The 10,760-nt window shown below is 48.6% G+C and overlaps 3 protein-coding genes across 4 annotated transcripts; 2 read left to right on the top strand and 1 right to left on the bottom strand.

Annotated features, from left to right (window-relative positions):
- Window positions 1-1,592: 1,592 nt before the first annotated feature.
- LOC132449030 (ribosyldihydronicotinamide dehydrogenase [quinone]-like) lies at window positions 1,593-3,354 on the bottom strand. The gene is made up of 6 exons (XM_060040613.1): window positions 3,241-3,354; window positions 2,796-2,963; window positions 2,408-2,538; window positions 2,189-2,302; window positions 2,008-2,109; window positions 1,593-1,929 (listed from the first exon to the last, which is right to left on the bottom strand). The coding sequence occupies exons 1-6, from the start codon at window positions 3,242-3,244 to the stop codon at window positions 1,630-1,632; spliced, it is 819 nt and encodes a 272-aa protein (XP_059896596.1). The 5' UTR covers window positions 3,245-3,354; the 3' UTR covers window positions 1,593-1,629.
- Window positions 3,355-5,650: 2,296 nt separating this feature from the next.
- Window positions 5,651-10,175, top strand: LOC132448808 (ribosyldihydronicotinamide dehydrogenase [quinone]-like). 2 transcript variants are annotated; one of them, XM_060040346.1, is made up of 6 exons: window positions 5,651-5,735; window positions 8,821-8,988; window positions 9,242-9,372; window positions 9,476-9,589; window positions 9,669-9,770; window positions 9,849-10,175. In XM_060040346.1, the coding sequence occupies exons 1-6, from the start codon at window positions 5,732-5,734 to the stop codon at window positions 10,146-10,148; spliced, it is 819 nt and encodes a 272-aa protein (XP_059896329.1). In that variant the 5' UTR covers window positions 5,651-5,731; the 3' UTR covers window positions 10,149-10,175. The 2 variants fall into 2 exon arrangements, with proteins under 2 accessions (XP_059896329.1, XP_059896328.1); XM_060040345.1 differs by lacking the exon at window positions 5,651-5,735 and adding an exon at window positions 8,461-8,568.
- LOC132448809 (ribosyldihydronicotinamide dehydrogenase [quinone]-like) lies at window positions 5,690-7,336 on the top strand. Its single transcript, XM_060040347.1, has 6 exons — window positions 5,690-5,735; window positions 6,116-6,283; window positions 6,369-6,499; window positions 6,637-6,750; window positions 6,830-6,931; window positions 7,010-7,336. The coding sequence occupies exons 1-6, from the start codon at window positions 5,732-5,734 to the stop codon at window positions 7,307-7,309; spliced, it is 819 nt and encodes a 272-aa protein (XP_059896330.1). The 5' UTR covers window positions 5,690-5,731; the 3' UTR covers window positions 7,310-7,336.
- Window positions 10,176-10,760: the final 585 nt, after the last annotated feature.

Here is a 10,760-nt window from a genome sequence, read left to right on the forward strand (position 1 = left end):
TTGCTTTTCAACAACACATGGATGTAAATCTCTCCATGCACACACAGACGCACACACACACACAATCATGTGCAATGTAGCGTGTTGTGTGAGATGATGGTGTCCCTCCGTCTCCCATCATGCATCAGGGCAGCAAAGCTGTCAGACTGTCTGCCGTCTACCATGTCATTATCTCAATCGCCGTCTGAACAGCTCTCCAAAAACCTTTTTGTGTGTTTATGTGAGTCTATGATGTGCCAACATTGACATTTCTTATCCAAGGCTCGTAAGTCATTTGTCATGCGTGTGTTTCAATAGAGAGGTTTGGGAAAAGGTTGCGGGGCTCAAAGGTCAGACAGAATGTAGAGGAGATAGTGGAGGGTGCTTCTGGACACTGCGGATGCACTGGTGGAAGCACTCATCACTTATCAGGCCTTCAATCTTCTCTCAGGGTAGAAAACGATTAACCTGCCCTAGAGTGGGTTTAGGATGTCTGGGAAATTGAGCTAACATAGTATTGTGCATAGACATAAACACACCATAATTTGAGTGAGACAATCTGCTTTTCCATGTTGAGGTACAATTGATTTGATATTATGGCCCTTGACATGAAAGTCCAAAGCAAGTTTAATAATCTACACACACCTTGCACCCTTTCTCCTCCATCCAGTCCTCTCCTGTTTCTCCATCTGTCTCAGATTGGCTGACCGGTCTCTAACCCTGTCACATCTGGCACCAACACGTGGTCCCCTTCAGTCTGTCACCACACCGGTCAGAGGAAAAGAAAACTACCTCACAGCCGACCTCCTTTATAGGCTTCATTACACTTTGTAATTGTTTTTCCCAACAGAAAATGTTATGTTAATCATGTCATTATTTTTTAAATATTTGGGCCGAGAACTGGCATCCATTCGGCCGACTTTGAGTCAACCTGCACCTCACGTTTATTTTTGACCGCGGGACAAAGGGGGCATTTCGAGGGTATGCTTGTTTTGTTGCTGAAACTGAAGCAATAACAGCCTTTCCGCAGACTGGTGTGCCCATGCCTGGGAAGAGAGTGCCCACTTCCTCCCATTGACCCTGCGGAGAATGGCCTTTCCACCAGATAGTGTGGGAGAACTGACATGGACAATGGGGGATTGGGATTCAGGATGGGCCAAAGATCAGAGACTCCAATCTCCCTACACAAATATTATGCAGCCCCAAAGTCGGCAATGAAAATGACCAATTCAGTCCGATGAGAATAAACAACGATTCCGGCACTAAAGCTGGGCTCCAGCTAGCTGTAGAGGTGGTTGCATTAAAATCAAAGTGGTGTCAGTTGATTCAGCGTTTTGTGAACAGACTGAAGTTTAAAGATATCAAAGCCATTTTGGAATAGTGAGGTCACATCCTCGAGGCACCACTTCCCCCACTGCACCTCTCCATGTGAAATAACACCAATACAGCATCTCTTTGAAACTCTGGAGGCCTTTTGAGTAGTATAGCAGGGTGACCCAAGCAAGAGGCTAGAGGTCAACAGCATGACTTTCTAGGAATACTCACAGCTGCAGATGTAACCCCACCCCCCAAGCCGTTTTACAGGTTAAATCAGAACATTCTTAAAACAGGAATATGTGAAAGTAGTATTATAGTATTTTATTAGACGGTTTAGACACCAGCTCTGATCTGGCTGTTGGGGGGCAGCCTCTTCCCCTGGTGGGTTCCCACCGTCAGCCCGAACTCCTGGCCCTCGTGTTTCTCCTGGACCTCGGGCTTCAGCTGGAAGCCCTTGGCCCCGTCGAAGGAGTCCGACGGGGTGAAGGAGAGCGGGGCCTCCCGCAGCAGACCCTGCAGGCGGGTACGCCAGCCCCCCAGCATGGTGCCCCGAGCCTCAGCCTTCACATGAGACGGAGCCCAGAAGATCTGGGGGGCCAGGACCTGGAACCCGCAGTAGTGCAGGATTCCATTCTGCAGGTGGAAACCGGGACGTTGATGCAGACAGCTTTTATTGATACATTAGAGTAAGAGTCATTGTTGATGCAGTACCTGTAGTGGCCACAGGGTGACATTCATGTCCCCGTTGATGCCATTGGCACTGAACATGGACTCATTGGAGCCGGTGGTGAAGGACAGCATGGCCTTCTTGTCCTAAACAGCAGAGGAGGGTAGTGAGTTCACACAAGCCTTGCCAATCCATCTCATGACAAATCTGGACTGCAGCCCTCACCTTGAAGATGCCCTGGCTGTATCTCTTCTCCTGCGTGAAGGCATAGCCTGACGTCAGCACCCGGTCGATCCAGCCCTTCATGATGCCAGGGACTGAGAACCAGTACATGGGGAACTGGGAACAGAAGTAGATGTTACCCAGACGATAAAGCCAAAACATCTGACTTGAGCGCCGAGATGAACTGCCACAAAACTCCTAATATTGTGACAACACACACACCTGGAAGATGACAAGGTCTGCCTGGGTGAGTTTGCGCTGCTCCTCCACGATGTCTTCAGACAGCTTGCCCTCCTCCCACGCAAGCTTGGTCTCCTCAGCGTAGCGGAAGTGATCCTGGTTCTTCACCTCTCCTGGAGAGACCCAGAAGAGGAACGTCATGAGCTCGACCACAGAGGTTCACCCCCGGTACCCAAGGTCATGTTTACCTTTACATTTAGCAGACGCTTATATTAAAAGCGACTTACAATAAGTACATTTTTTAAGAAAAAGGAAGGGCTGGGACGTACAACACAAGGGCGTAAGAGGGGCGTGTGGGTGGTAAGAGGGGGGGGGGAAGGCTAGGCATAGGTGAACCTTGAACAAGTGGGGCTTGAAGGTTGTTCCTCACCAACGATGTCTTCAGCAGTGGCCATGGCCTTGAACTTGAGGGCGTACAGGTCGGACACCTCCACCGTGCAGCCCTGAGCGCCCAGGACCTCGACAGCAGCGTCTTTAGCTGCAGAGTTGAACGACCCGGCGCTCTGATGGGCGTAAACAACCAGCACCTTCTTCGCTGCTAAAAGACAAAGTCCACCACGTACAGAGTATCGTCATTAAAGCATCCAGAGCAGTAGCATGACCCAGAATACAAACTACACAAGGTACCTAGCTGTAACCTACTGACCCATGAACCAAGAAGCTATGTATAAACCCAGAGCACCGATACACCAAAAATAATTATCTTGTCAAACAAAGTAAAAATAACAAAGTGACACAGAAAAGAAAAATGTGCATCACTGACACAACAGTAACAACATTGACAGGAACAAACAGCAGTTTCCAGAAGGTCTCACCCATTTTTCAACACGTTGTCGACTACAGATGCTGAGCTGATGGCTGACTGCTGACGGCTGAGTGCAGATGGAAGACCCAGGATGCTGAAGAACACACGGCCCAGGTCTTATAAAGACATCACATTGGTTGAGGCTGCACCTCAACCAATCAGTGCAATCAAGCCAATCAGTGTGCTGGTAGTTGTCCTCTGACTCCTCCCCTATTATCGACACTAATTCATGAGCGCGAGCTCCCAAAGTTGTTCCAAGATGTTTGAGCGACAAGACCTTCTGAAGAGTGCGCAAAGCTTGATTAACGGGTAACATAAGAAACATTAAATCCTAAATAAACACACACGTCACAATCCAGCCAAACATAGAAGTAAACGTATTCTACAGACACACAGTAGTTGCATAGTCTTCTAGACTTCTTATCTTCTGTTTCATCCACTTATCTTCTGTTTCATCCCTTTTATTATAACTCTTAATAGATTTTCTTTATAATAATTCCTCAATAGCACCATTCTGCGATTCTAAACTATCTTTCTTAGCTACATTAGCTTTAGCTTAGCTGTCATGAAGAAGCAGGTAAGGGTTCAGGCATTTGGCACACACTACGTCTGGAGGCTCCTGCCCCGTCACACATAAAAAATTGGTCACGGAAATGATGTCCTGAGTCTAATGTAACAGCAGAATTGATAACGGAACTGTTGAAATCTTGATTGTAGATATAGTTTCCAGCTTGCACACTCACATTAGTTGACGTGTGTATGTACTGTATGTTTGTGTGTGCATGCGTGTGTGTGCGTGCGTCTGTGTGTAACAAATGTGTGAAAGCCCTAACCCAGGAAGCGTTGTGTGCTTTAAATCAGCGTTGCTGGTGTTTCTGGTCCTGTTCCACTTCAACGTGCTCCCCTCTGTAAGACAAGCGGCCGCGGTCATGCAGCTCAGATGTGGTGTAGAGAGAGGCTCTGACCAAAGGCAGCGGGCATCAAAGGACCACTAGAGCTGGCACACATCTGGGAGCGAAAGTAACTCCTAAGTCCCTCTGACGGGAGGGGGCAAGAGTGTGTCGTGCGTGTGTGTGTGTGTATGGTTGTGTGTGTGCAGGTGTCTCTGTGTGTGGTTGGCTGTGTGTGTGTGTGTGTGCGTGTGCATCTGTGTGTCTTTGTGTGTGTGTGTGTGTGTGTATGTGTGTGTGTGTGTGTGTGTGTGTGTGTGTGTGTGTGTGTGGTTGTGGGCTTTTGGTGTATTGGGCACAAATGCATGAAAGCTCCAGCGAGCGAGAGACGTTGCCTTTGCCCAAACGTATGGCTGAGTTGTGACAACCTCTTCCACAGACGCTCCCTGTCTGCTATCTGCGCCGAGTCGGAGCATTCACAAGTAAGCCTGGGTTCCGAGGAGCTCCTGACAGACGCCTGGATTTACAGTCTGCAGGCTTCTTCTTGTGCCGACTGCGGTGCCGACAGAGACCCGGGCTGGCGCTGTGGGCTCCTCCACCTTGCTTTCAGACACAGACTCTGATGCTGCGTCTCTTTGTGGATTCTCTCTGCTTTCCAGCGGGTAGAGGGACGTGTTTTTAGAAGTTGGTATCCACTTGGTAAAGCTTTAAGTCCTGCTGTTTTCGATTTGCTTAAGTTCCAAGGACTGGTCGTATCAACTACCCCAAAATAACTACATGAATGGCCACAAACTGCTAAAAACGTTGCCTACTCCTGGCTCTTGATGGAACGACATCGCTGTAGCTCAGACAGGCCCTTTTGAAGCCATGTGTTAGAGAGATGTGCATATCTTCTGGGCAGTAACGCCACAAGGAAAACCAACTGACCAGGCTCTACTGGACTCGAGAGGTGACATTTAATACGGGTGATTAACGGGCTCTTTGCTGCACACACTGTGGGTAAAGTCATCTTCAGTAGAAAGGTTACCGTTAGCCCGTCACAGCAAGGGGCACATGGCCGAGCATAGTCAGGGCTGGGTCGATGTATGCCTGTCTCCATGGTAACGATGTTGTCAGGGTGACGCTTGACCGCTTTTGAAGTAGGAGCCATTAATGTTCCGCACACAATTTTTCATCTGAGAACAAACTCCACTGAAGGTTATTTATTGTACAATATGGCGCTGCTTGTGCTTAAAGTTCACCTTCACCATTGAACCGGTTTATGCATTGCGGAAGCTACAGAGTTGAAAGGTTGGCTGGTCCGAAGATACTGCTTGACATAAAAGCATGTTCATTTATCACAGAGGCAGTAGAGTGTTGCCAACAATTGCACCAGCTATACAGTGTATATATATATATATATATATATATATATATATATATATATATATATATATATAAAGGAAGCCAGGAAGCCTAATCATTGAAGGCACAAATCAGGCTCATTGATTGGCCAGCCTGATTGCTGGTTGATGACAGCTGAGTGAGATAGTTTCTAAGACATAAAATGGCGGCTTAGAGGTTCTTTTGTCCTCTATCCACACAGGTCTTCACCACAACGTTTACAGGAAAATGGGTCAGTAGGCTACTGCTAGGTAGCGTGTCTCTGTAGTTTGTCTTTGGGTCATGCTAAGGATCTGTGGGTTCTTTAATCGTGGATAATTTGTATGAATGATATTCTGGCACTTAATGTAAACACTTAATGTAAGTTTTACGTCCTGGCACTTAGAAATAGTACGTAGAATTGTGTCGCATCTTATCCTAGCTATCTATGTTGTATACGGGCAATGTGTTTACTGAGTGATTTGTTAGTGCTTAGTACTTGGTTCTACAAACATCCTTACTGTACTGACGGCGTTATGTTTCTCTTTTGTCTGCCAAATGTACTTATGGTAAGTCTCTTTGGACAAAAGCATCTGCTAAATGTGTGATCAACCATTTAATTCTGTCTTTTAGAAGCGAAGAAGGTGCTGGTTGTTTACGCCCATCAGAGCGTCGGGTCGTTCAACGCTGCGGCCAAAGACGCTGCTGTGGAGGTCCTGGGCGCTCAGGGCTGCACGGTGGACGTGTCTGACCTGTACGCCCTCAAGTTCAAGGCCACGGCCACTGCTGAAGACATCGTTGGTGAGATAATAAACATGATTGCATGGTGAAAGAGCAGAATGTTTTGTGGGTGAGCCGATTCGTCTTGACTCTCTCGGCCCTCCAGGAGAGGTGAAGAACCAGGATCACTTCCGCTACGCTGAGGAGACCAAACTTGCGTGGGAGGAGGGCAAGCTGTCTGAAGACATCGTGGAGGAGCAGCGGAAACTCACCCAGGCCGACCTCGTCATCTTCCAGGTGCCTCTTTTCAGACCTTCTCGTGACTACAGTTTCCGGCAAGCTTTTGCCTTCTGGGCAAAATATTGACCATATATCAGCCTCAGTGTCAGAAGTAGTGGGTTTATCTTCTGTCTAACGGCTGGTATTGTTCCCAGTTTCCCATGTACTGGTTCTCAGTCCCTGGCATCATGAAGGGCTGGATCGACCGCGTGCTGACGTCAGGCTATGCCTTCACGCAGGAGAAGAGATACAGCCAGGGCATCTTCAAGGTGAGGGCTGCAGTCCAGATTTGTCATGCGATGGATTGGCAAGGCTTGGATGAACTCACTGCTCTCCTCTGCTGTTTAGGACAAGAAGGCCATGCTGTCCTTCACCACCGGCTCTAATGAGTCCATGTTCAGTGCCAATGGCATCAATGGGGACATGAATGTCACCCTGTGGCCACTACAGGTACTGCATCAACAATGACTCTTACTCTAATGTATAAATAAAAGCTGTCGGCATCAACGTCCTGTTTTCCACCTGCAGAATGGAATCCTGCACTACTGCGGGTTCCAGGTCCTGGCCCCGCAGATCTTCTGGGCTCCGTCTCATGTGAAGGCTGAGGCTCGGGGCGCCATGCTGGGGGGCTGGCGTACCCGCCTGCAGTCTCTGCTGCAGGAGGCCCCGCTCTCCTTCACCCCGTCGGACTCCTTCGACGGGGCCAAGGGCTTCCAGCTGAAGCCCGAGGTCCAGGAGAAACACGAGGGCCAGGAGTTCGGGCTGACGGTGGGAACCCACCAGGGGAAGAGGCTGCCCCCCAACAGCCAGATCAGAGCTGGTGTCTAAACTGTCTAATAAAACTCTAGACTCGAACCTGTTTCCTTTGTGTGTCCCAGCAGTCTGTAAAGGGAGTTGTGAGGGTCGCTGCGTTTGACCCTCATGCCGTTGCTGTGTTTGTGGCCTCAGCCAAGCCACTAGCTGTGGTGTGGATACTGCTCATGTTATCTGTTGTTTTAATGCATAAATATTCAGTGCTTGGAATTCAATGGCTTTTTATTTTCAAAATCCGATGGCACAGATTTACTTCGATACGCTTCTCCTTCGTCATGCATAACTGATCATACCTCTCTCGTTGGTTACACAAATCTTACCATGGACACTCTCAGAAACCCTCTCAAATTTCAGCCAGCCTGACAATTCATGTCTGTTAATTTATGAATTGGATTCTGAACGTGTGCCAGGTCTATTGGTCCTTTGATGCCCGCTGCCTTTGGTCAGAGCCTCTCTACACCACATCAATAAGAGCTGCATGACCGCGGCCGCTTGTCTTGCAGAGGGGAGCACGTTGAAGTGGAACAGGACCCGAAACACCAGCGACGCTGACTTGGCACACAACGCTTCCTGGGTTAGGGCTTTCACACATTTATTACGCACGCACACACGCATGCACACACAAACATGTGAACTCATGTGAGTGTGCAAGCTGGAAACTATCTACAATCAAGATTTCAACAGTTCAGTTACCAATTCTGCTGTTACATTACTCGGGACGTTATTTCAAATGTTCCAAATGCCTGAACCCTTACCTGCTTCTTCATGACAGCTAAGCTAAAGCAAATGTAGCTAAGAAAGAGTTTAGAATCGAAGAATGGTGCTATTGAGGAATTATAAAGAAAATCTAGTTATAAAAGGGATGAAACAAGATAAGTCTAGAAGACTATGAAACTACTGTGTCTGTGGAATACATTTACTTCTATGCTTGGCTGGATTGTGACATGTGTGTTTATTTAGGATTTAATGTTTCTTATGTTACCCGTTAATCAAGCTTTGCGCATACTCTTCAGAAGGTCTTGTCGCTCAAACATCTTGGAACAACTTTGTGAGCTTGCGCTCATGAATTAGTGTCGATAATAGAGGAGGAGTCAGAGGAGAACTGCCAGCAAACTGATTGGCTTGATTGCACTGATTGGTTGAGGTGCAGCTGTGATGTCTTTATAAGACCTGGGCCGTGTGTTCTTCAGCATCCTGGGTCTTCCATCTGCACTCAGCCGTCAGCAGTCAGCCATCAGCTCAGCATCTGTAGTCGACAACGTGTTGAAAAATGGGTGAGACCTTCTGGAAACTGCTGTTTGTTCCTGTCAATGTTGTTACTGTTGTGTCAGTGATGCACATTTTTCTTTTGTTTGACGAGATAATTATTTTTGGTGTATCGGTGCTCTGGGTTTATATATAGCTTCTTGGTTCATGGGTCAGTAGGTTACAGCTAGGTACCTTGTTTAATTTATATTCTGGGTCATGCTACTGCTCTGGATGCTTTAATCACTGATGCTCTGTATGTGGTGGACTTTGTCTTTTAGCAGCGAAGAAGGTGCTGGTTGTTTACGCCCATCAGAGCGCCGGGTCGTTCAACTCTGCAGCTAAAGATGCTGCTGTCGAGGTCCTGGGCACTCAGGGCTGCACGGTGGAGGTGTCCGACCTGTACGCCCTCAAGTTCAAGGCCACGGCCACTGCTGAAGACATCGTTGGTGAGGAACGACCTTCAAGCCCCACTTGTTCACCTATGCCTAGCCTTCCCCCCCCCCCCCTCTTACCACCCACACGCCCCTCTTACGCCCTTGTGTGTATTGTACGTCTCAGCCCTTTCTTTTTCTTAATTTACTTATTCTAAGTCGCTTTTAATATAAGCGTCTAGTAAATGTAAAGGTAAACATGACCTTGGGTACCGGGGGTGCACCTCTGTGGTCGAGCTCATGACGTTCCTCTTCTGGGTCTCTCCAGGAGAGGTGAAGAACCAGGATCACTTCCGCTACGCTGAGGAGACCAAGCTTGCGTGGGAGGAGGGCAAGCTGTCTGAAGACATCGTGGAGGAGCAGCGCAAACTCACCCAGGCAGACCTTGTCATCTTCCAGGTGTGTGTTGTCACAATATTAGGAGTTTTGTGGCAGTTCGTCTCAGCCCTCATGTCAGATGTTTTGGCTTTATCTTCTGGGTAACATCTGCTTCTGTTCCCAGTTTCCCATGTACTGGTTCTCAGTCCCTGGCATCATGAAGGGCTGGATCGACCGGGTGCTGACGTCAGGCTATGCCTTCACGCAGGAGAAGAGATACAGCCAGGGCATCTTCAAGGTGAGGGCTGCAGTCCAGATTTGTCATGAGATGGATTGGCAAGGCTTGGGTGAACTCACTGCCCTCCTCTGCTGTTTAGGACAAGAAGGCCATGCTGTCCTTCACCACCGGCTCCAATGAGTCCATGTTCAGTGCCAATGGCATCAACGGGGACATGAATGTCACCCTGTGGCCACTACAGGTACTGCATCAACAATGACTCTTACTCTAATGTATAAATAAAAGCTGTCTGCATCAACGTCCCGGTTTCCACTTGCAGAATGGAATCCTGCACTACTGCGGGTTCCAGGTCCTGGCCCCCCAGATCTTCTGGGCTCCGTCTCAAGTGAAGGCAGAGGCTCGGGGCACCATGCTGGGGGGCTGGCGCACCCGCCTGCAGGGTCTGCTGCGGGAGGCCCCGCTCTCCTTCACCCCGTCGGACTCCTTCGACGGGGCCAAGGGCTTCCAGCTGAAGCCCGAGGTCCAGGAGAAACACGAGGGTCAGGAGTTCGGGCTGACGGTGGGAACCCACCAGGGGAAGAAGCTGCCCCCCAACAGCCAGATCAGAGCTGGTGTCTAAACTGTCTAATAAAACTCTAGACTCGAACCTGTTTCCTTTGTGTGTCCCAGCAGTCTGTAAAGGGAGTTGTGAGGGTCGCTGCGTTTGACCCTCATGCCGTTGCTGTGTTTGTAGCCTCAGCCAAGCCACTAGCTGTGATGTCGATACTGCTCATGAGGCTTCAAGACTTTTTAAACGTGAGACACAAAGTGCTGCTGATGTTGACGTAGTTCTTAATATAGCTGGTGCAATCGTTGGCAACACTATACTGTCTCTGTGATTAATGAACATTGCTTTAATGTCAAGCCGTACCGTCGGACCAACTTTCCACTCGGCTTCCGCAATGCATAAACTGGTTCAATGTGAACTTAAGCACAAAAGCAGCTCCATATTGTACATTGAATTACATTGAGTGCTGTTCTCGGATGGACATTTGTGTGCAGGAAATTAAATGGCTCCGGCTTCAAAGGCAGGCAAGTGACACCCTGACAACACGGTTACCATGGAAACCTGCAAAAAAACCACGACTCAGCCCTGAGCCCCCAGCTGTGACATGCTAACGGTAACCTTTCTGCTTAGGATTACTTTAACTACATGGACGTGTGTGCAGCAGAGGTCGGCCTGGTAATCACA

Source organism: Gadus macrocephalus, chromosome 20, assembly GCF_031168955.1.
Source record: "Gadus macrocephalus chromosome 20, ASM3116895v1".
In the NCBI taxonomy this organism is placed as follows: domain Eukaryota; kingdom Metazoa; phylum Chordata; class Actinopteri; order Gadiformes; family Gadidae; genus Gadus; species Gadus macrocephalus.

What these genes read in the sequence shown, in the direction of transcription:
- LOC132448808 (XM_060040346.1), top strand. An exon ending in CACTGCTGAAGACATCGTTG is followed by an intron (nt 8,989 to 9,241) that starts GTGAGGAACGAC and finishes GGGTCTCTCCAG; the next exon opens with GAGAGGTGAAGAACCAGGAT. An exon ending in CAGACCTTGTCATCTTCCAG is followed by an intron (nt 9,373 to 9,475) that starts GTGTGTGTTGTC and finishes TTCTGTTCCCAG; the next exon opens with TTTCCCATGTACTGGTTCTC.
- LOC132448809 (XM_060040347.1), top strand. An exon ending in CACTGCTGAAGACATCGTTG is followed by an intron (nt 6,284 to 6,368) that starts GTGAGATAATAA and finishes TCGGCCCTCCAG; the next exon opens with GAGAGGTGAAGAACCAGGAT. An exon ending in ACAGCCAGGGCATCTTCAAG is followed by an intron (nt 6,751 to 6,829) that starts GTGAGGGCTGCA and finishes TCTGCTGTTTAG; the next exon opens with GACAAGAAGGCCATGCTGTC.
- LOC132449030 (XM_060040613.1), bottom strand. An exon ending in CAGACCTTGTCATCTTCCAG is followed by an intron (nt 2,303 to 2,407) that starts GTGTGTGTGTTG and finishes TTCTGTTCCCAG; the next exon opens with TTCCCCATGTACTGGTTCTC. An exon ending in TCACCCTGTGGCCACTACAG is followed by an intron (nt 1,930 to 2,007) that starts GTACTGCATCAA and finishes TTCCACCTGCAG; the next exon opens with AATGGAATCCTGCACTACTG.